General features: G+C 39.2%; 1 protein-coding gene across 2 annotated transcripts in view; it reads left to right on the top strand.

Moving 5' to 3' along the window:
- LOC115588337 (glypican-6-like) overlaps positions 1 to 25,803 on the top strand; it is a 117,969-nt gene that overhangs the window by 15,664 nt on the left and 76,502 nt on the right. For both annotated transcript variants that reach the window (XM_030428875.1, XM_030428876.1), the window contains exon 2: positions 13,685 to 13,843. In XM_030428875.1, coding sequence (XP_030284735.1) covers positions 13,685 to 13,843 — 159 coding nt within the window. The remainder of the gene's footprint in view (positions 1 to 13,684; positions 13,844 to 25,803) is intronic.

A 25,803-nucleotide genomic window follows, 5' to 3' on the forward strand; every position in this document is an offset into this window, starting at 1 on the left:
CAAATTCTGACTAAAGCACTCTAGTAAGCGTAGGATTGTGTCTCCAAAAAAAAAAAAAAGCTGGCGAAACTTAGATGAATCTAAAGTTGCCTTTTGGTCATGAAATGATGTGACAGGGAAGAAGACGGAACTGTACTGTACTGATGCGAGGAATGCTGATCTCATTAGGGCTGAGTGTGGCTCCGAGTGTGAATCCATAAAAAGTTTGTCAGGGGGAACCATGGGACACAGCAGATGGCAGAGCACATATGCTGTGGGTCTCTTTGGCCAGGTACACTGATGAATACTTCTGAGGGTTGGCCTACCTTTGCTGCTGTGCTGTGCTTGGACACTTGAATCTGCAAGCTGACTCGTAAGTTGAGGCTTTATAAAAAAATGCACAAGCCATAACGTCTTCATATAGACTGAAAAAGTCTTAGGCTACATCCCTCCTGTACAAGCATGGATTGTGATGTGACTACTCCTATTTAACGTAAGCCTACCTATGCCATTGTTTCATTTAAGCTTGAAGTGCCCCAGGTTGTTGCGATGTCATTTGACAACACGTTGATTTCGACAGGCTACGTAATTAGGAACGAGCATCATCCGTTCACATGATGGTAGAGAGAAGCAGAAATGCAAGACAACTTACTAGCATTGCATTTAATGTTGTAAAATCTTCTCTCTTCATTATATCAAAGAAGTGGAAATGCTTGCATGGAAAGTTGAGTTTTGTAACTTTCAAACAGACTCTTAGAGAGCCAGGGGTTAGGTGCAAGGCTGCAAGATCTCTAAAAAGGACAATTAAATGTGACAGACTAGGACCAATTATCTGTTAATGTATGCACTTTTGAAATGATAATTTGCTACACCACTAATTATTGTGACAAGGGGAGCAGAGAAAAACTAAGGAGTTTGGATATTAAAGGACTGCAACCAGCTGAATACTCCTCACCTCAGAGAAGCAGGTCCAGAGGGTTCATTAGTTGTTCTGAACTGTTACCAATGACAAGTAATAATAATGAAGTACATTATTAACCTAAAGAATAGAATAGAAGAATATGTCTTTATTGTCACTATACACAGGAACAATTATGCTTTTTTCGTTTTTTCCTTTCCTTTAGTGTTTTATAGGTTTCTTGTGCCTGTAAAAGAACTTGAAAGTGAAAAAAGGTCAAAGTGAGAACCAACAGAAGTTCCTCTCTCCCACAGATAACACTGCTCCTGAAACTCTTTAATGCTGTGACTTTGGGACATCACACTATGTCACTTGCATAATTTATGCCTTGGTCATGTGTAAGCTGACCAATCAGAGTAGACTGGGTATTAGGAGGGCAGGCAGGAATGTTACTGCTTTATCGCCCCTTTTTTTTTTCAAGGGGGTTGCGGGGTTACTGGGGCCAAATCCAGTTACTTGATGGGCGAGTCGCCAGCTCGTCGCCAGGATTCGAACCAGCAACCTTCCAATCACTGGTCCACCAGCTCCACCCACTGAGCTACAGCCGCCCCTAACTGGACAGTGTGAGAAAACATAATGTGTTTTTTGAGCTTTGAAGCATTTAAACCTATTCCTACCTAAGTAATCCAAAATAAAATAATGATTCTTAAAACACGTGTCTCCTTTAAAAAACATAAAACATGAAAGCAACAGTGAGTATAGCTAAACGAATGCACTGTAACATGTGAGCACATCTCAACAGGAAGACTATAGAATTTAAACATCTCTGCATTGCCTCATCAGCATTGTTAATAAGCCAGCTGATTGACACTCCACTGGCAATTTGATGACAGACAGGGAGGCGACATGAAGTATGAAGTATGATGACAGATTGTATAGGTGTTAATAAACCTCTAAGTGCATGCATAAAACCTCTCTCATTAAATCTCAGCTTTGCATTTTTCACCATGTGGAAACACTTGTGACTTAAAATGAGTATGCATTTTGTCTGTTTTTGCTATTAATATGTTAATGTGAGTTGGAGCTGCTGCTCTATATGCATGTTAAACATGATCTGGTGCCATGGCACGATGTAAACTGATGCATCCTCCTGTTAGAGAACAGGGAATGGGTTAGTACAGTAAAGTAAAGCTTGGGCAAGTCACCTTGTTTCACCCTCTGAGTCATCTGAATTCTGAATGACTCACCAAGAGCCAGCTTTGATACAAGGCTATTAGTTGGAAATATTTCCCCCTGAAGTATGGCTTTCTCGGGATTGACTTCAGGTGGAAATCATACTTTGTACCATACCAGCAACATAAAAAACAAACAGAAACCCATCTGCATAAGACTTGGCTCAGTGCAGATCCAGTGAAGAAACAAATGATCCCAAAGCTGTCATAAGACATTTACCTGAAAGTGTTTCCACAAACCCTTTGCAATTCTCCTGAGCATTAGAACATCATTCTGTTTTTTTGTTTAAAAGATAGTGAAGCTGAAAAAGTTTTGAAACAATAGTACAGCATACTTGAAAATCTAAAATATGGCAGTGTTTCCCACACATATCATAATACTTGGGTGGTCACCAAGTTGTGTTTTTTGGTGACTTTCTAAAATGCATTGCTGATGAAGAGAGCGGATAATGTTGCTGGTTGAGAGAAAACAGTGAGGAGAGAGAAACAGAAAGGAGAGGCAAGCTAATGGGCATTCATTAAGGTTGACAATTAAAGCAGCACTATGTAGGACTATTAATGTAACCAAAGAAAGAAAGAAAGGAAGAAAGAAAGAAAGAAAGTTCATGTGTCTCAACATGACAGAAGGAGAGTGAGAAGCATGCCTCAAAATTTTGCCAACGCCAACAAGATGTTTATTGTTCCACCCCTGTCCTAATGCTGCAGTCCTCACAGTAGATCAGGTGTTTATGTGTTGTAGTTGTACAGTAAATGTTGAAAATACGGCTCTATATCAGCACCAGTTTTCATTTGGAGAATCTTGCTGAGTTTCATAGAAATGCTAACAATGGGGCTGTATTCAGCCAATTATGTCTGGCAGCGGACTTAAGTGCAGCACCAGCTCTCATCACGAACTACTCACAGCACAGCAGACCGTCCCTTTTCACAAAACCATGAACCAGAAACGTAAATACAATTCCCAGTTCAAAAAAAAAGTTGAGATCCTGTTTAAGTGGAAGTTAAGATGGAATGCAATCAATTGTAAACAAACGGTGTTTACCAAGCAGTGATATCTTTTATACAGTCATGTGTTACACAGAGTGGTGAACTTCGCCTTCATGGATGCCACTTTCACACTCAATCATGGAACTGTCACCTGTTACCAATGAACCCGTTTACCTGTAGAATGTTCCAAACAAGTGTTTTTGGAGCATTTCAAAACTTTTTTGTTGTTGTTCCTGGCCTAAAATATTTGAAACATGTTGCTGGCTTCAAATTCCAAATAAGCATATATTTAAAAACAAAAATGAATAAAGTTGATGAGATAAATCATTAAATATAATGTCTTTGTACTGTTTTCAGACAACATTATGTCAAAATGGATTAGAAACGATTAAAGGATTCTGTTTGATTTATGTTTTGAAAAGCATCCACAGTGGAATCGGGGCATATTTTCATCAACAAACTGAGCATACAAATCAATGGCAGAGAAGTAGATTGTGCCACCGGACTGGTTTGAGAAGTTTCTGTTTTATCACAGTCTTTCATCGTCTGAAGACAAATGTGTTGTTTTACAGCTGGGAGATCAACAGCTGGGGAAGCTGTCCGATGAACTGTATTGCTGGAAAAGCTGCAGGTGAAGAAGCAGCTGAATGAGTGTTGACTGTCGGAGGAACAGGAGTCCTATGTTTGGACTGTATAGGGTGTAAAGATATGAATAGAAACAAACGTGTAAGCACTGTCACCAAGTGATAATTGACTGATGTAAGTGAAAGTGTTGGGGGGGAAATTTAATCCGTAGTTCACTTAAATTTGTTTGTGCCCTTTGGATCTTATTGGTGCACAGGAAGTGAATTGTCGGTCTAAGAGCCCACACATCAAACCGACACTGGTACTCGTAGCGAGGATGAGCGACTGCTGCGTCTGCACTTGAACACACCGCAAGCACCAGAGAAAAATACCTCTCCATACCACCAGGTAGTGGTAGTTTGTATTTGTCAGTCAAAACATTAAAACAGAAGACTCTGGACTGCAGATTTAGGAATCGTTTTTGTGGTGAGGCAGCGTTTTACGCCACCTTCGCTTATATAGCTGCTTCTGGTTGAGAATATGCCGGACAAAAAGTTGCAAATGGCACTGGTGAAGAGTCAGAGGTGAAAGCCACATTAACAACTACAACACTCCCCAGGCTCTCCGAGCTCCCAGTCTGAACCACTAGTGCCAGACAGCTGTTAGTTTGCTGGCATGCTGCCCCCTGCTTGTTTTGAGTGCAAGTGGTGGCCAATTCTTACATATTGCACCTTTAAATTGTCACCAGACTGTTCGTGGTACAGTTTAGTAACTTATAATGTGCTTAAAATACTGCACTGCTTAAAACACAAGATTATAGCATGTGATTTATGAGCAGTTTAAAATACAGTACACATATAGTAATTTATGAGTTGATAGCAGCTGTCTACTCACTGTTGAGTACATAGAGTTTATAATATTTTTCTCATCTATCTGTATGATATTACAGTAACTGTGCATCTTATCTGTAGTGTCCTCGGATAATGGGCTAAAGTTCAGATTTGCCTGCCGGCCACAGGTGCAGCTGCATCAGCTGAGGCCAAACTCTTACTACATTACTATAATCTACCTATGAGAAACGTCCACATAGTAATCTGCCAAACGTCAACAACATTAACATTACTCCAGGATCAAGGAGAGCCCATAGCACATAAACAAGTCTTTTCTCTTTAAAACCATAGCAGCGATATAAACCATCCTCACTGTAAGATCAGCAGAACAGTTTACAGACACAAATCCACCACAGTTATCTGGTTGTTTTTCTAGTACTGTCACTCTCACAACAACAGAGAAACACACACACACACACACACACACACACACACACACACACACACACAAAATATTTATTTTCACTTACCTGTCTGTGTGCTCCTCAAAGATACCTGCCGGCTCAACTTGAAGATAATGAATAACAATGAATTATTCAGTGAACTCCAAACAACAAACTAAACGCGAGTTAATATCCACTTTTAGATGTCCAGAAACAAGATTCACAATAAAAAGCTCCTTTGTCTACCACATCTGTGAATCAGAGTTTTGGTTTTACTACATTTTGCAATTTTACAGTAGAACTTGCAAGTAAAATAAAAAAAATAAACAGGGCAACACTATATGTACTAACCCATCAATATCAAACTAAAGTAAGTTAAAATTCTCCACGTTTAATAAATGTTTTTTCAACGCAGTCCACAAAAAGAAAAAAAAAGAAGTTATAATGTTGCTTTAATTTCCTCTCAATCAAAAAAAAAAATGTTCCCTTCCCCTCAATTATTACTAATAATTGGAAAAACTAAACTGAAAACATGAAATGATCACAGAGAAGACAAATCCGAGTCAGTGCATGTCACTTAAGACAATTACATTTATTTTTACAATCTAAAATATATAGATATCCTGCTTCCATTACATTTTGTTATCACAAGCAATTGATAACCACATTTGAAGAATCATTTATAAAAATGTTTTTACATATCTGCTGATATATCGATATCTGAATGTTTTACTCCTTAAATCCTCAATGGCATTGGCCACAAACATCGTTGTCCTGAACTTTCAAAGAGATCACATGTTATGTTATGTATAGAACAAATATGTACAAACAAATCCATAAAAAAAAAAAAAATCTGAAACAAAATGCAATTTCATTTCAGTTGTACGCTAAAAGGAACTACAGCCTTTGTGGTGCTGGCAAGAGGCTGACTGATTCAAAATCATCTGCAGTGCCTGTGTTTATCCTTACAAAGGAACATATCAACAATGTGGCTCACAAATGTGTTTGTAAAGGTTTTTGGACAACAAAGGAAGTCCATGACTAAAAAGAACTCTAATTTATCAGGCTTCTGCTACAAGCAAAACTTGTGAGAAGGATCAATTTGTTGCAGGTTTCGATCTTTTCAAGTCTTTCACAATAAATGAAGTGTCGAAATAGTAACAAATAGTAATGAATAGTAATGAGTGGTAACATTATCACTAATAATTTGAAGTAAAAATGGTGAATTGGCTGTAAAATCTTGCATTGTTTCTCTTCGCTCCATCTACTCTGTCCTGTGTCTTACTAATGCGTGGTCTGGGCTCCAGTAGATAGATTATCTGTGAGGCCACAGTGCTGTTTTAACCTTGGCTGGGAAGGTCGTGGCTCTTTGCTGAGTGGTGAAGTCCCTTGAAAGCTCCTTCCCATATGTTGATGTACAACAGGCTTATTTTTAAGTGATGTTTTACTCTGTTGAGACTACTGGAACACACAGTAGGTTTGTTGTGTCAAGATGTTTTTTTTTTTCCTCCTCTTGACATATCTGATGAAAAGGCAGCCCTCCAAATGTGTTTTGCTGCTCAAGGGACTGTCCAGCAGCCAATCCCTATATATATATATATATATATATATATATATATATATATATATATATATATATATAGCTTGAGATATATAAATATATATATTTCATTCAGGAACACTCTCGTCATTGCTTAAATCATTTATTGCGACAAATGATATACAGTTAGACTTGGCGCTGAAGGCTCCGCTCCGGGAGCTCCCCGGAATTGACAAGCAGCATGCTAGGTTGATCTGGGGAGCACGATGCATACCCCCCCCGGGATGGAGTCAAAGCGGCTAGATAAATTGGGCTCCGTTTTAGACTCAGAATGAGCAGGTGGAGGCTGGGGTGGTGGTGGCAGCTTGCCGGCAGCAGTGATGAGCATGCAGCAGTGTTGAAGGGGAGATCAGTGAATGACGGCTGGTTTAAATGGACCGCCTGATTTGGAAGCGCGGATGTGGTTGGTCGGAGACTGGAGCTGGTCGGTCAGCTGGCTGTCAGCTGGCTAAGGCTGGGGCTTGCGACTTTCGTGTCCTGCATGAATTTGCGCTTGAGCTTCATATATATTGCTTGAGATTCTTGAATTGTGATCTTAGTTTGCCTTATTCAACCAAACATCTGTAAAGGTGGTCCAATGAATGCTCTAGTCACGTATGTGCACTGGCAACACATTCTCACTCCTAACTCATCAGAAAATTCAGCTCTGTCAGTGGACTCCAGCCTCAAAGGACAACACTCTGCTTAGCCCTGTAGCCTGTCAGCGTGAAGGCTCTTCGCTGTCAAGTTCATCGCATAAACTACTTACAACATCTGAAAGTCTGGTAAGACTTATGACTCACGACTGTTATATATGTTTTGCTTGATTAGGTTTTGCTTGGTAAGGCTTACAAAAACATCTTGCATTGTGTTAAAATAACAGCAGTTATGACTCTTGTTCTCATAAGCGACGTGAGCTATTGGGAAAGTCCTGCATATGACCCACCAAACGACCCAACCACCCATCTTTGTTCTACTAAACTAGAGTAGAGCCATTATGATGCTAATGGGGGAATACAGCGTCAAACTTAGACGTGTAAGGCCGCTGACCAGGCTGCTGTATTTGTAAAAATGGGAACGGGATGGCACTAGTGCTTTATTTGTGGATGTTCATAACTTAAATCTCTGTGTAGACTTGTAAAGTGAGAGATGTTTATTCGATTGATCCTGAAATTTCTTATTGACATGCAATTCATTATCATCTTGACATAGTGTGGCATGACCTTGGTTTCAGAGAAGGTCTTCACTCACTGGCGAGGAGGAAGAGAGGGGGCAAGATTAGTGACTATCAAAAAACACTAGAAAACAAGAGCGTCTCAAGGAGTACGAGTGTAGCTGGCTGACCATGTACCACGTCTAGTTGATGATATAATCTGGCGGCAAGCACAGTGGAGTCCAGGGTTATTAAATAGGCACTGATGAACCAAATGCGCTGCAAGTGTATGAGAGTCAGCAGCTCCTTGCCAATCAGAAAACCATGCCACCACAAGGTCCACTTGATGACAATTCTGTCTGTGTCTCACAGTCCCCAGTGTGCCACACACACACACACACACAGACATTCCCCACATAAAACTGCTATACTAACTGAACATCATTAAAATGAAATGATCAGCATTGCAGTTTTCTGTTGTGTTACGTCAGCCAATACTAAGCTAAGTAAAGGACAAACATAAATCATGTTGTTATTGAGTGTCCAATTGCTCAAAAAGAGTGTTTTGACTTTTTAATGCCAAAAATAAAATCATTCTACTTCGAATCACAGATTTGGACCTGAATCCAGACTCAGACACGGTGATAAAGGTTCACAATCAGTTCTTTAATGACAGCCCAGGTCAGCACACAGGAGATCAATCAAGGTAGAGGTGCACAGACATTGGCAGGCTAAAGGCAAGGTCAAAACACTAAGGCTCGCAAAACCCCCCACAAAGGGAACGCTAGGATGCTGTTACAGAGGGACGATAGAAAGTAGAGAGGTAACACTGAGATTGTATACTCAGGGGGAGTGGACACGAGCCACAGGTGCGACACTTCAGGGCAAGGCAGGTAACCACTAACGAGACAAGAGGTGAGAATCAACATAAAACAGGAAGTACAAGACAGTGAAACATGAGGGAGACAAAAATTATAACTTAATTAGCAGGAACGAGACTTGACACCCAAAACTGAAAAAGTCATGATCAACTCACCCTCATAGAGATGGGAACCCACAGCTTCACAGCAAGACAGTGTTACAGCATTCTCCTAAACAACTGAAGTACATGGGGACCTAAAATATAAAAAACAAAAAAAAAACATTTATTGGTTCCATTCAGCTCGTTCAGTCTCAGGATGTCCTGAGATCCTAAATTGATCTACTGTTATTCACACTGTTGGCTGAGTCAACATCATTTATCTCAGCGATCATTATATGGACGTCAAAACAAACTTCAGAGAACTCATCAGCACCAAGGTAAAGGCTTTATTATCTGTGATTTGGAGCCGAGTATACATTACATGAGCGTTTAATAATAAGTTGTATAAATATCCATAACAGAGTTAGAGTTGACCGTCTAAAAAGCGTCTCCAAAATGCCATCAATTAGCTTATGTAAAAGAGGTCGGCTACAGTTGGACAACAATATTATAACCACTCCTGCAACAGTATCTTGTCGGAAAATGGCCCAAAAATCAATCCAAGCGATGGCCCTGTGAATTCAATCTTTTTAATGTTCATCAAATCGTTCTAAAGTGATCTCAAATCATGTTGTGCTCGACTGTCATCGTCTTTATGGCTGTGATGTGGATCAGTTGAGTTAGAACGATTTTCCAAACATTATATTCATAGTTAGTCTAAGTTAACAGCCCTTCCAGTAACCCCTTTTAGACCTTTTAGGACTGCCTGTTCAGCTCCATGGTGCTCTGGAAACGCTGGTGTGTTGTTGTAACATTAACATTACAATAACATCAGCTGTGGCCTTATACATAGACATAAACACACACATTATGTTTACACATTAAGTACCTTTCGCACTTTAATCACTTTCATTATTCCTCTCTGTAGGAGTCGCTCAGGCACTTTCCTGACTATAGAAAGACAAAACGCAGCATCACCCATAATGCTCGACAGGTACTATGTAATCAAAATAATTCACGAATCATTGCGGTGGACTCTTACACTCTAATTGGAATTAAGTGACATTATTATGAATCAATTTATTTTCTGACAGGCTCGGTTAACTAAATTCTCTTGCCCTTTAGCTCTGTTTCTGTTTGTTCTGTTCTGCCAACCTGCAATGCGATTTCGTATCGTGTCGTATTGTTAGTCACTCGGTATGGTGCGCGCTACGTGAAATCCATTTTTTCTCGTTCCGCTGCTGTGCAATCTATCCGTTTGCCGCATGCGGTGAGAATCTTACATAGGCCATCTGCTTACAGCTGCTCGCCTGATTGGAAGCTTGTGTTCATAGTAGATGAGGTACATTAGACTGAAATCTGGTTTCATTGTGCTCTGTGTCATGAAGAGAAATCATAAAGGAGTGTTAATGTGGGTGCTTTTGAAGAAATCACCCATTTAAGTCATATCATGCTCCAGATAGGGGAGGCTATAAACACACATGTGATGCACTCTCTTTAAAGAGACATAAATCTTAGATTTGTTTTGAGACCGCTGGAAATCATGCCAGCGATGGGATCCCAATATTGTTCTCAATCACTCGCTGGTTTTGATGATTTCATCACCTGATTGTGTTTCAATTTCGTTTCCCGTTTCGCTCAGCCGCCCAAAGCGTAACGCGGTTCTCGTGGAAGTTTTGTTTCCGACAAAAGATTTGTGAAAGCACAATTCAGTCAACGAGTCAACATTTGAGAGTGCACAGGCACGGATCTGTAAGGACAGAATCAGATTTGAGTGGGCTATGCCGATCAAGTGAATACTTGTTTCTGAGTCTGCTCTTTAAGGTTTTCTCCTGCTGTTTTGCAGCTTTCAACGACTTGAGATTGCAGGAGATCACTTACCAGCCATTTTTGACTAGCAAGCTGCAACAGCACACGAGGAAAAATGGAGAGCGAAGAGCGTGTGATTTATATGTTTTATATTTATACCTTATCGTTAAGCTGTAACTGTGGGCATGGATCTGCACTGTAGATTGAAGTTCAGACAAAACACGTTACCTAGTTAATTTGCGCCACACCTTTTCTGAAAATCCTGTCATGCCAATACTTTGTTTAAGTACTGAAGTAGATTTTTCAGGTATCTCTACTTACTCGAGTATTTATTTTTCCAAAAACATTTTACTTTTACTCCCTACATTTGAACACAAATATCTGTGCTTTTTACTTTTCATTTTCAGTTTTTACATTTTCAAAAACAAGCTTGTTGCTTTAGTTTGAATGCATTTGTTGGGAGTTATCGATTGTTTTTTATACTGTGTTATTGCACGCTGCCTTCCCAACATCAAAAGACTGATTTCAGCCTGTCAGTGAACATCACGCCGGCAGACGTAGCGAGATGGAAACCCGCAGGGAGGGAGACTCGGATGGGGAGAAAAGGCGTGTGGCGACAAAGGCAGCGACATGACTGAACCAGAAAACAATGCCGATGATGCCGAAGCAGATTCTGAGAAGCCTTGATTAAGTCAACTATTTGAAGTTACTGGCTCCGAGAAAGAGCACACGTATATCTGTACTTCTACTTGAATAAAGAATGTGTGGACTTTTGCTACCTCCTGCCACAACCCATAATAATTTTACTGTAAGTTTGAGTAGGATTTGTTTGACTTGATATCACAGCAGATCTGATCACATCAACCCCAAACTGCCCCATATCAGGCTCCGAAAGGCTACAGTTGGTTCAGAAAATCATCCCAGTTATATGAGTACAGGAGAAGAACACAATGCTGTCATGGCCCGTGTAATGTATATCTAGTAACTATTTTAAAATCAACAAATACCACCAGCGATCCATCTGACGGTTAAAAGTTGTCAGTGTCTCAGCATTTGTTTTGAAAGTAGGAGGAGGAGGTCAAACATTTTGACCCTTCCCTTCCAGTGATGAATTGACCCAGTGCTGTCAATGTGAGTTTATACCCAGTAGATTCAGACTGCTAAGAAATGAGTGCGAGCAGCTTTGAGGCTCCTTATTGTTGGCTCATATGTATTCACACAATTCATCTTACTTGCTCAAATCTTCTGATATGTTCGCAATTCCATCCTCCTTTGTACACCGATCTCATTCCGGTCTTACAGATCTTACAGATCTTTGTGCTTTCTGGGAATCTTTTGTCGTCACTACACCACCATAGGTTTTTGACTGTAAAATGAAGAAATGAATGCCATTAAAGACCAATTCTACTGTGTCTATGGTTCTTTTTAAATGGCTGCTTGGGAGAAGGGAATGATGTAGATCATTAACTTTAGATTCACCTCAGTATTTCCCCAGTGTCATCAATTATGTAATATGTGGGAGAATATTTTAAAGGAACGTTTTATCTGTTCTCCCCACTGATTTGCCTTTGATAACCCCTTGTCAATGGTTCTTCTTATTGTCAGACCAAATGAGAAAAGAAAACTATTCTTATGTTCTTCTCCTACACAGCATCATGTTAAATATCCTATAAGAAACAAGCCATTGTTATACTATATTTCTATAAAAAAGCAAATTACAGTGAAAATGCATGTCTAATTTCCTGTGGGATAAATGGTCCCCGACAAGGTTTTCATGTCGCTGACAATTTAAATGTCAGTTGGTTTGTGAGCAACTGTGAAACTAATGAATGTAGAATAGGAGAAACTATAATTGATGTGCATGTGGTTTATGCATATCTATTCTGACCTGCTCATTTTGTTTGCCGTTTAGTTTAAAAATCTTGAAAGTGTTTAATGGGGTAAATCCTACAAATTGAAGTTACCTTCTTCATGCACATTAACTTCACAAAAAGGCTACAAAAATTCCATTTTTGTTGTCACTTTATTTCATTTTTGACTCTTTTGTGGTGCCATGTCTCAAGAAAGGCCAAAAAGTGAAGTCTAAATACTGTATGTCTGTGGTCAGCAGTGGGCTCAGGATATTTTGGGGGCAGGGGTGAAAAAGGGGAATATGGTGACAAAACCCAAATCAAAAAATTGTTAGCTGTCGCTAAATCGCATTTTCACTGTATTCTGAGTGGAACCGAACTGACTCTATCTTCAGTTGCTCTATCATTAGCTGTAATTATTTACAGTACCTCTAATTTGAAAAACATCTTATGTAGGTTGTTGTGCGTATTCCAAGATAGGTGCACACATTCACAGTTCATTTGTGGCTCTCTGTTAATACTGATTGGTTGACTGAATGTACTGGCTTCATGCAAACAGGAACAATGGTGATTCTAGTGAAGATACTAACATTTTGCCCGGGGTGTGAGTCTCTAGCCTCAGTCTTTTAGCTTATCATGTTGTGCATGTAGCTGTCAAGAACATATTTAAAACCCTTTCTTTGCAAACAAGCCAACTAGCTCAAACACAAAATAAAAGTGTTGGTTGATAAACAGGATTTTCAATAAACTCAAACTCAGTGAAGCTAATGTTAGCTGAATGACTTAGTTAGCTAGCAACAGCTGGTTACATCTGCTGGTGACAGTTTCAAGTGGCAGCATTGCGATTACCAGGCAGAAATAAGAAGTCTGCTTTTCCTGTCTCAAATCTAAAACCTGTTGTTTTTGATTAGTTAATCTTGAAAGGCATAGCAACCGTTTCTAAGGGGGGCTGAGGCTTAGCAAACTGTCACTTTGAATGCACCGCTGTCAATTAAGACCCGATGCTGGAATTTGAATATGCCTCACTCTTTTCCCGTTGCTTAGAAAGACTTTGTGGGAGAAAATAAAAGTTAAATACTGTAATCAACCCAAATCATTATGTGCCCCAAATGAGACCTGTTGCTGTAAAAGTTTTATTGAGTCATTGAGTAATTTTACACACCCAACCTGCTGGAGTGAAAGCTCTGGAATGTAGTGCCATTGAATCTCCTGTGAATTTGTCCCCCACCTTTTTAGATAAAAAAAATGATATGGATGCCATATTTAACCTAGAATAAGGAAGACGTTTATCGTGGAATGAAAGGAGTTTTGTTGATTGTTCTTATTTAATATGGTCCAGTACATTTCTCGTGTTTCATCTTTGGTAAGGATATTAAAACAATGTTTTCTGTCTGATTTGCAGGTGAACACCTCCGGGTATGTCCTCAGGGAAACACATGTTGCACCCAGGAAATGGAGGACAAATTTGGTCAACAGAGTAAACAGGACTTTGAGAGTCTTGTTGATGAAATGAGTCATGAACTGAGAAGCACTTTTGTTTCCAGACATAAAAGATTTGATGGTAAGTCTCTCTTTTGCTTAATGCTTTACGCTCAATAATTGTTCTATTCTGTCTCCCTTTTTCAGCAGTTTTAATGGTCAGTCTGTAGAACAAAATGCTGCAGAAAGGGAAATCAAAGGACTGAGAGTCTATGAGTTAATTTGAAAAGGTTCACTGTTTGTAGTTCTGTAGCTGTCCTCCCTCAAGAGGAGACAAGATGTGAAAATCTCATTAATATGCCTCAGAGTGGAGAATCCTCATGTTGGATTAGACAAACATGGCCTCTTGCACAGCGGATTGACAGCTTGAACAGCAGTACAGCGCCAAATTCTGTATTATTAATATTGTTTGGTGGTCTTGTGCTGTGTGTGATCTTGTCTCAGCCCCATGGTGACTGTCTTGACCACAACACATCCACTGAGCTCCTGCTCTGGGAAGGAATGTACTCATTACTGAACCCTGCCTCCCTCTACCTCTCCACTTCTCCCTCTTGGTATCCTTCTCCATGGAGTCAGCTCCTTCCAGTTACAACGTAATGAGAAACGATAATCCCTCCAGCGCCAAATATTACACTTGGTGGGAAGTGAGCAGCTTATCACTTTGGACAATGGTGAAGGGTTGTGGTGGTGGTGAAAACTGTTGAGCCACCCATCAGCATTGTCAAACAATTTGTAAGGAATGTAGCATAAAATCTTTTGATTAGTTTACACTCAGAAATCTTTTAAAGATTACTGTTTCTGAACTCTCTTCTTCTCTAAGTAAATGGCAGGACATGCTTTATTTAATTTTTTTAATTCAAAGAATATTGGGTTATAACATGTCCTTGATTTACATTAAGTGATGAGACACCTTTTTCATTTTTCTTTTCAGCATGTAGCTTATTTGCTCTTTATTAGTCAACATAATGCCACAACTCCTAGGCAAGTTTACCTCAAAAAACCTTCTTATTACTGCATGATGAAAGTTAGTAAGTAAGTTGTTGTACACGAGTTACAATCTTAAAATCTAACCTTTTGACATATAGAAATTGCAACCAGGAAAATAACCCTTGTTTCACATTGCCTTTCAGTGGCTGCTGAAAATGTGAAAAGCAAATTGGCCTCTCCAGAGCCAGTGTTTTTATTTGTTTTATGTCTGTTCCATATTCCTTTTCTGCCTTTTCTGAAATCCACCAAGCTCCTTAAAGTCTTTCTATCTCAGAAAATGTTCCCCATTCTATAGCAAGGTCCTGCTCATGACTAATTCACTGTCCAACTCAAACTACAAGTCAATTAATTATGAGCAAGAGCTCACTCTAGAATGGGAAACGTATTCTGAGTAAGAAAGACTTAATTTGGAGTAATTTGGACACTATAGACACTTGAACTTTTCGTGTTTTGTTACAGAGGGAAGAAGTGTTAAGTTAAGAGAGAATTAATATTCTATTGGTACTACAACTGTATAAGGCCACACTGAGCAAAGCTTAAAATCCCAATTCATGTACAAAAACTTCCTCTCTTGCTGTCAATAAACTTTAAGTAAGAGGTTATTGAGGGAAACGTTTTGATTTATTATTTATTTATAATTAATCGAAAATTCTAATATGCTACGAATACGCATTTTGAGCAACTATTTATTGGTTAATACAGTATGTGCTCCTTTATCTAAAGTCATACCCAGTAATGTCATCAGTATCTTTGGCATATTCTGTGTTTGAATAACAAACCCCAATATGAAAAAGCCCAAATCAGTTCTTGCCCCCTATTTTTTGAAAAATGCATAGTTTCATAATTTCTAGTTGTCATTATGAAGAAATGGCTTCCTGAAAGCATCAAACTTTGGCAACCTTAACTGACATCATACATAATTCATCAGTGTCAGTATAATCAAATTTATTATAGCACTCCCTCAAACAGTGGACTCACAGTGCTTTATAGAAAAACGAAATGAGAAATGTACAAACCACAAAATGTAAAGTTTAACAATCCAGTAATGCCAAAGGAAACAAAGGAGTTTAAAGTTTGAAAATACGTTTTGAGCTTTAGCTGATACTTTTGCAGGTGTCTATTGAAAGAGTAGCAACAGAGGAAGCAGAACTGCCTGATTAAAAGGATATCCGTTGCCCCGCATGTTGCCATCTACAAGTACCGTACCATTGTGGTTGATGGAATTTGACAGTGTGTAATTTAGCTCATTTACTCTACAGTGGATGAATCACATTCAGTATGACTAATTTATTGTCCTTCTCTCCCTCTGACATCATTTGCTCTTACAGTAACATAGAAACAAACTCCCTGACTTCGTGTAGGAACACTTGCTCGTAAACCACATAAATCAAAGTTGATTTTGAGTGGTATTAGCAAATCAAGCATCCGAGAGCTGCACTTCTGCTGACATTTTTTCTGCTCTTCATTTCAAATCTATTTACTTGCTTGTCATCTGTGGGATGTAAATCGCAAAACGACCATCTCATTGTGAAACTGGAGGAGACGAGGGACCATGAATCTGGAATTACTTCTGAATTCAAAATTGTCCCAGTGCAGAGCTGAGACTACTGAACCAGTGGTACTTAACATCAGATTAATAATGCAAAATTGATGGCACTGACTACATGCTCATACACATGAATATTACACTATTATTTTGAGTATGACAATAATCAGAATTTGATTTGAGTCATGTAAGCAGCACATCTCTGAGTTTAAGCTTTTGCTCTGAATGCAGCATTTTCTGATAAAGACATGTGTCGATATTAGTCAGGATTTACACAGTTTCTCGTCGCGGTAGAAGTAAAAAAGTAAAGTAGACTTTGAATTTTATGTTGTTTAAGGTATTCACCTCGTACTGTAGCTCCAATTTACAGTGTACACTGTATACAATGGTTGCACAAGCTAAAAGGGTAATAACATTTTAAACGTATTAGTCTACTTAATTTATTTCTCTTTAAATTAATTTGAGGCAATCGATTTCCTGACTTTATTTTTGGTAAGGTTAACTTTTACAATTTATCGTATAGCAGATCTAGATTAGTTTTGTCTGATATCAGATAAGGCTTGATTGAATGAAATGGAACTGCTGGGCCTTGGCGGAGGTATGCAGTCTACTGAGTTTTAGCATGTAAACGTAGTCAAAAAGTACAACACACATGTATAACTACAATAAAAGGTCATTCTGCCATCCTTGTTTTTTGTCTTGAATGGATGTGGTCCAGGCGTATCTTCCACCAGATATCTCCTTTGATTCCAACATACAGCATATTTACTTAATAGTTGATATACATGAATTGCATGATATATATTATGGCAACATGAATATAACCTCCTCTTAGATCTCAACTTTGAACAAAGAATCAATCCAAAAGTACAAATATAAAAAGTCCAAAGTAGGAGGTCAAATGACACATCGAGGTATATATACATATATCCAGTGTCAAAAACTAAATGATGTTTAAGTGATTAATAGCGTAATTTGATGCTCACCAGTCAATGTCTTGTCTTTCTACCCTCATTCTTCTCAAACTATTCAGCAGATTAAATGAAACGAAGACTATTCAGTTACAGCATGCGACTCTCAGATGATTGCACATTGCCCAGAAACTCAATGTCACAATGCCTGGGTGGTGTCTGTCTTGTGTTTTTTTCCAGGAAATATACACTTTCTTAGCTCACATGTGATTCCTGGAAGCATGCATAAATAAATAAGTGTTATTTTGATCGGCCGCTGTCAGGATGGAGAACGTCAATGAGAGGAGTCCGCTGAGGGGAGGAAATGGGGTTTGTCTAGCAGCACTTAGATGCATGACTCCAGGGCACCTGCTCTTCCTCTTGGGGTTTGCTGCCACTTTCCATAATTTCATCAGTGTCAAAGCAGATGCCATATGGAGGCTTCAGCTGTCTAGAGACTTTGTGTCTGCGGAGGTGCTCGACTGACCACCCGCTCGGGAAATTGGAGATATTGATCACTAGATTTGAATTTCACCCTTATCTGAATGTGTCGTTAATTCAATCAGAGTGTTTAAGGTTGATCGTAGATTGAACTAGCAAGTGTTCAAAGGGTCACACATGAGTCTGACTATATGGTACTTAAAGAGTATTTTCTTTTCACAAAGCAACACTGGAAAAATAATTGTGTTGGTCTTGATACTCAGTCTGAGCACATAGTTGAAGATCTAAGCAATACAGATCTGTTGGTTCATTAGACGGTCTTTTCCATCTATTTAGCACCTGGCTCTTGAGTCTGTTTATGTGTATAGTTTCTTCTGTTTATGCAGAGCTTGTGGTGAGTGTTACTTTAGCTGACAGTAGCTGGCCAGCCCACGCATACCTGACACCGTAGCCTATGTGTCACAGTGAGAGGGCACCAGTCTGACTATGCCAAGACCATTCGAGCAGAAATACAGAAATATCCACACAGTAACCTGTGTTATACAGTCAGTGTGGTTGTGTAAATCTAAGAGACAAACAGCATCATCTGAAAACATCTGCAATGCAAAACATGCTGCTAAATCATGTGCGAATATTCTCATTATTTTCACGGTAATACTCCTCAGACCCCAGAAAACAACTACTGTGAAAAATTAGAGAAATCTTTTCCACTTCCTCATTAAAGACTAAGTTAATTGCCAATCAATCGTTGGCCCCCTCTGACCATGAACACCATGGTTCTGGGTAGCCAGACAGAATATTAATGTAGTCCGCATCAACGGTTGATTTTTTGGAGTTATTGACTGTTAACTGTGACTCTCCTGGCAGTCCATTAAGATGATGTTAAGCAACTGGCACAAAATGGCATTAATTATATAGTTGCACACAGGGCTGTAAACTAGCGGTCGCCACTCGCCAAATGCGACTAAAATATTCCCCTTGCGACTTAATTTTGGAGGGATACATGCCACGGGGCGGGTAAATGTTTGTCCCGATGGTCGTGCTCTTGCAATAAATTATGCATGATATAGCAAAACATTGTAGTAGCTGTAAAGTGATAAATTATGACGGTAGCAAACGTTAGTGCTAAACCGGCTATTTGTTGTGTGTCGCACTGAAGTAGCTCCCCCAAGTCTATTACAGAGCCTGATAGTTAATTAATGAGTGTTTCTTTTGTCAAAGTTTTGCACTGTTCAAGTTTTCAATTTGCAATGTTATGAAATTTAATAAATAATATTAAAATGTATTTCTAAATAATACGTTGGACTCTTTTCTAAGCATGTATTGGTATATAAAACTGTTATCTCCATGAAAAGTACTGAAACAGATGTATATGCAACAAAAAGAGGCAATTTATTATTTGGCCTGTAAAAAATTTACTTGGCCGGTAGATTCTTACATCTACCGGTCCCCTTGGCATGTGAGCCAAAAAGTTAGTTTACAGCCCTGGTTGCACACTTAAAATCACTGGGTCAAAATGGACATCTAATTTGCAAACATCCATGTCTAGAAAACCATCATAAATAATTTTGAAATCTGAGTTTTTAGAACTATTGGGCTATGTCTACGATCTGTTAGCATTATTTCAAAGTTGCATGTCACTATTTGTTCAAGACTGACTAATGTGTGAATCCTTTGCAGTGTTAGAAGTCATCTGCACATATTTTTTATTGATAGATTTGTTTGTGACCCAGAATCATAATAATATAATTTGAGTTGGCTGTGAGGTTGCAACCAACTGAGCATTCTCATTTTAAGACAGAAACATATTGTTCCTTCATTTCCGGTGGCTTTACACAAATGAAAATGTAATTATGAATCACCCTAAACCCCTATAGACTGAACCTTTAGTATAAAAAAAATAGCATTAACTCTGCATAAAACCAACTGGTATTGGGTAAAGTTAACCAAGTTTTGCTATACTGACCATGACACTTCACCCAGTTATTTTTAGTATGAGGGTTTCTTGTATCCTTATACAAGAGCATAAAATGAAATATTATAAATACATTCTCTCTTAAGTCAGCAGCTATTGTCATGATACTCTTGAGCAAAGCACACTTAGCCAGAAATCCCCCCTCAAGAGACGCTATCCATAGAAGGCCGAGCTGTGCTGTCTAGCTACCAGGTGTGATTGTGTGTGACTAGATGAATGTGAAGCTGGGTGATGCTGAAAAGGGCATGCTTACTTAGCAAATCCCTTCATCTGTTCAGAAGTCCTATTGGACAGTCCAGTTGGAGACTGGAAGAGCTGGTAGGATACAAGTGCCACAGTATCTCTGCACACTGCAAGGTTTTTTGTTAGGAAACATGTAGAAATCCCTCTCAGTGGGATTTCTGGTAGACAAGCTCTGATGTTTTAGGAAATACATGAGGTTTACTTACATTTTTTTCAATTTCTAGTTTTTGTTTTTGAATTTTCCGCAGGACTCAGGTGTGATAGAGAGACAGTATGTCAGTGGTCTAACAGATATGCTGATACTGTATATACTTGGTGTTCCCAGAACATCACAATTAACACTGTCCTAGGGCGTCATTGCAACTGACAAGTTTCATCTCACAATAGGTACCCTACAGCAATTAACACAAGGAAAAGGCACTCATAGCAGCTATATCAATGACGTTTCTTGTCTCATGTACGGCCCACAAGAACTCAAGGAGCCGCCTTGGTATATTTAGCTTTTTCAATAATCATTCTTTCATTCTCCTGTTGGAAAAGACTCTACTGAAGATAATAGACTGTTTACTCTGTTGCATGAGGGCCAAACAAGTAATTTTTTCCAAAGTTTATTCAGAGCAGCTTCACCGATACAGAAAGTTTTGACCAGGTGTTGCTTGCAGAAATGTGTTTTTCATGGACAACATCTGACACATCTTGTATTGAATTCATTAACGACCAATAGTGCATTCGGCTGTTTCAGTACTTTTTTATTGGTGTGTGGCCTTGAAATCAAAGGCTTCACTCAAAATAACAGATTGTAAGATTATAACAACACACAGTTACATTGCACAGGAGCTACCAAAGGACCTCTACAACGGGAGACATTTTTTAATATGCAGAATTTTAGTGAGCGCCTCAAGGACTCTCTGATTTGATATTCACAAGAATGAATGCAAATTAAACCTTTTTTTTCTTTTTTTTTTCTTCTTTTTTTTACTGTTTTATGCAGTTCCACAATATTTCTGCAAAAAGTACTCAAATTGGAAGAATGCTTACAAATGCATAGAAATAAGCCAGCCAGTGTTACAAGCAGGTCAAACCAAATCATTCCTGGAACTTGACATACCAACCTTCTATTTATTCATACTAAATCTGTATTGTCCCCCAAGGTTGTCTTCTCAGGCACAGTTACTCCCAGGGTGTAGACTGTTCAGCCTCCACACACTCGCAAGTTTTTCTCCTCCATCAGACACAAAATGAATCAAAAGTTTCACCAATTGAATCGACTTTTTATCAAGAAAGCCACTGAAAATTAATTAATTTCTGCCTGAAATGACCACAAAATCTCTTTCGGGCCTGATTGGTGAAGGGTTTTACAGAGGCCACGTCTTTGACAAATGAAGGTGAACCAGTGATCTATGTTCCCCAGATTTTGGCGTAATTACATGACCTGATTGTGTTGATTCTTACATCGCACTCTGCTCAAAAAGCATCCAGCCAGTTGTAATCAGCTGCACAAGATGTAAGAAAGAAGCATAACTGCGCTGCTGTTTGAGAAGTTTAAGGAGCATTAAACCATAGATATCCCATTTAAGTGCTGATTGCATCCTTGATTTATGCTTCTGATTAGTGTGTTTGAGCACAAATAAGATTTCTGCAGGCACAGATGTTGAAGTGGGCATGTGAGAATGTGTTCCAGGAAGTTAATGACCACACTGTTCTCCTTTTTTTTATCATAGATTGTAATTACTCAAAATAAGAAGAGTGAATTGTGGTGGAAAAACACTTTTCATCCTCCTGGTCACAGTTCAGAAGACTTTGCAGTAATTAACTCTGGAAGATGGAATCCCACGAGGTTCCCTCACAGTCATGCCATCTAATCCACAGCCACCTCTGTTGGTTATGTGATTATGACTCAAGGCCTTTGCACACCAATCTGTTTTTTTCATATACATCTTTTGAATCCGTTGATTCAAAAACATTATGCACATAAACCCTTTCCACGCGTGAAGGCTCTGTTCATTGCGATAACTTGCCATCCAAGACAAAATGGAGTTGTCTCGCAGTAAAGATGAGATTTTGGTCCTCTCACAATCTCAAAAAAGAATACTTAGTCTATCCACTCCTGAAAACAAGACAAGAGCAAAGAGATTTTCAGAGGAGCTACAGACTTATCCCGATCGCTTCCAGGTGTATTTCACGATGGATTGCGTCAATTATATCGTCATCACACTGTCTGCATAGTCAGACAACCCTAGAAATGCTTTTGGTAGATACTGAAAAATGCAAAAAAAATAATAATTATCACGAGTCAGTGTGTACACATGACTGACACGACATAAAACTTATTTATTTTTAAACGACTCGGTGTGTAAAGGCCTTGAATAAAGTAGACCCCATCGTCTGATTATAAGTGAAATGCAACTTGCCTTTTTTCCATCATCTAGCCTGAAGATTTTAAATAAGAATGCTCTGTTTCAAAATTGCTGATATAAAGACAACTGACATCCCTGACATCCTGGAGAGCGTCCGCCAGGAGGTTTTTCTTTGAGAGTGAGCAGCTGTGGAAGCACAGAAACATAGGATTTCTCTCAAATGCCTCAGTGTAACCCCTGCACTGCTGCGTGCGCACAGTGAAAAACTGGAGCCAAACTGAGCTTTATCAGCGAAGTGTTAAGAACTCAAGAACTGCAAGTATTAGAATAAAACCCTGTCCAGCATTTCAGAATCATTATCCTCCGTCTGAAGCTCTTAATTACCGAGGATTTATGTTAGCTTTCCTCATCATTTTTACTCTCCGACATTTCACTAAATTTGCTATTGTAAATTATGATCCCTCTCATGAATTTTCACAAACGAGATTAAGTTGTCTCTTTTATCTAAATATTTTAGTCACTTTACTATCTCAGCCATCACTCCGAGGCCGTCCGCTATGCAATAATTCATTGTAATCACTCCAAAACAGAGCTTAGAGTTATATTGAATATACCATCCACATTAAGGATAAATTTAGCCTTAATTATATGGGTTATATTCAATTAATATTTCAGCTGACGCACTGGGCTGATGGGTTGACTGCATTAAGATTTTTTTTTTCTAAAATGCGCATTTTGAAATGAAATTAGTTTTGAAGCTGTCATTAATCAGGTTGCATATCGCTCGGCGCCGCTGACTATTAAAAATAAGTCGCTGAGGCACAAATCATGCTCCAGGCATTGCATATTTAAATAACTCACTGCTCACTGTCGTCTTTTCATTCATTGTAGTTTCAAGAATGCCTGAAACAAAAACCACATCACAAGTACAATGGAGAGTATGTACTACAACGAGTTGTGTCCTCTCCAGATAACAGAAAGCAATGTGTGAACATAAGGTTAATTTTATCTGATACCCAGAAGAAGTCTTACAGTTAACACTCACTAGCACCTGATAAGACACGCTAACAGGATAATTAAGTGCGATAAGCAAGGAGAACGTCTGTAGCGGGCATGAGGCATGCGATAGATCAGATTCACGCAGGATTAGAAGCTAGCATTGCTTCCGTGACCTTTTCCCTCCAAGCTAACATCAAGTGAGTTATAATTGCTGCTCGCTGCCGGCAGCTAAAAATACATTCGTCTCAATCAGGTAATACAACTGTGAGACAACATCCTGTGTTTTCCACCACCTAGCAGATGAGTCTTGTTCGCTTTCTGTTCTTCATATCACTAATCAGATGTGATTTGGTGCAGTATAATGGACAGGCATGCCATTTGGTTTCTCCACTGCTGTAATGTGTAATCTCACCTGCACTGCTGAGCACTTATGACCTCTTCAGATCCATTACAGTTTTGTAGGGGCCACTCTGATGAGTGACAGTAATATACATGGCTCAGATGGATCTCTCAGTGGATATGAGGTCAGAGTGTGTCATGTGGCCTCGCCACCACAGATGCTAATTCAGAACATACTGATTGTGAGACACACAGGGGTATTGTATTAACAGTTGACTAAATGACTGTGTAAAGTGGAAGGCGTTGCTTGTAGTGATGAACCTGCAAAGAATTATCGCCCAGTTCTGTAGCTTTGCTCAGATTATCGCAACTTTGCTGTTTTTGCTTCAGTTTCTCTGCTCTCATCGAGCCTTTTATACAGCCGGCAGTGGTGGAATATAACTAAGTACATGTATTGTAGTCACTGAAACATGAGCCTGTCATTGCTGAAGCTACAGTCACAATGACAGTACATTTGTTTTAAAATGTAAAAAAAAATATATTTAAAGAAAACATAACATGTCTCAATAAAGCTCATCCAGTTTAATATGTGTCTCCGGAAGCCCTGTGATCCCAAAGCTTTTTGTAACGGTGTTATTTGCACCATTGATGGGTTGCGCGCTCACACTTTTACCTCAGCAGCTGCCGTGAAGACACCAGCTTAAAAAAAATAAAAAATAAAAAAGGTGTAAATAACGAATTTTCAATCTGTGTGTGATCTGTGGGCTTCCAGGGACTTGGATTACACCAAACCAGCTGTTTTTTTTACATTTTAAAACCAGTTCCCATCTTCTTCAGTTTTACAAGGATGCTGCGACTCCGTTTTGCTGCAAAGCTCCTGAAGTGTTTTGTGGACTACATCTCTTCGAGCTGCACTTTGAGCTCTGCATGCAGTAATTGTAACTGTGACATGGAATAAACAGATTCATGAAGAAAATTATCAGCAGATGAAAGTAATGATTAGTTGCATACCTACAAAAGTGTTTAAAAATAGAGCTCCTACTCAACCACCTAAAACTGTATAATCCTGCTTTTACAGCAATGCATGAGTAATGATGAGCTAATGATAGCCCAAAATCACAATCACGTTGCTTCAGTGGGCTTTATAAACTGTACAGTGCAACGACATCCTCTGTCCTTAGAACCTCGATTTGAGGGAGAAAAAACTTGCCATATTGAGAAAACAGGGGAACAAAATCTGGAAGAAACCTCAGGATGAGCGACAGAGGCAAGATCCCTGCAGAACAGTAACAGGGGGCATTTTTCTGCACTGGGTACTATGTAACATTTACAGTGCAGGACTTTTGATTGCTAATAGGAAGGTCCTTACACATTTTCCACCACTGGCCGCAGGTTAGGAGTTTTCAGTGACAAATCTCTAATAATCTGCCCCGCTGCAAATCGCAGATACACAGCATTAGGAACTGGCTGGTGGGCAAAGTGCAGCAAACAGCATAATGTTTCCGCTGGGATTTGCCAAAACAGAACTTCAAGAAAAAATGCATATTGGGCTCGAATTTGTTTGGAACCAAGCTCCAAAGAAATGTTAATCAGTCTGGCACAATAACAGGCAATCGTTTGCTAACTTGTATTGGTTTTATGAGGTGATAATATGTCAATATTAAATGTGCCCACAGCCCTTTTCGCTGCATCAAAGTGGCCAAAAAAAATCAATTAATACTGCTTTAAAGCCTTGGATTGGACATATCACCCTATAAAAGACAATAACTGAGGAATATAAAAGGCCTTCGGCAGTCTCCACTGTGCTTTATGGGACTGGAGTCTCCTCTGAAAGGTCTTGAACTATATCACTTTGCAGTTAAATGTGCAGAGTTTTGAAGCCCATTTAAATTTTAATCTCGGCCGTTGAAAGACAGGACTATCATTATGGATACCAGATGGTGAGAACTATTATCATCTCATCCCAATTTCTGGTGAGTCACAGAGGTCTCGAGGCAAACAACAAGCGGAGCCTAAAAAGGAGCATGCAGACAAACAGCAATGTGGAATTCTAATCATATTTAAGGATTATTTATCGCGCTTCGTCTTCTTCCGCCTTCTGCTTGCTATATAAGGGGCCGTATCCCAGTGCAAACCTGCATATAGGAAGTCATCTCGTCTCTATCTCAGTACAGGGATGTATTTTCAGGTGTACAGGTGAGATAT

The sequence above is a fragment of the Sparus aurata genome, chromosome 9 (genome assembly GCF_900880675.1).
Source record: "Sparus aurata chromosome 9, fSpaAur1.1, whole genome shotgun sequence".
Lineage (NCBI taxonomy): Eukaryota > Metazoa > Chordata > Actinopteri > Spariformes > Sparidae > Sparus > Sparus aurata.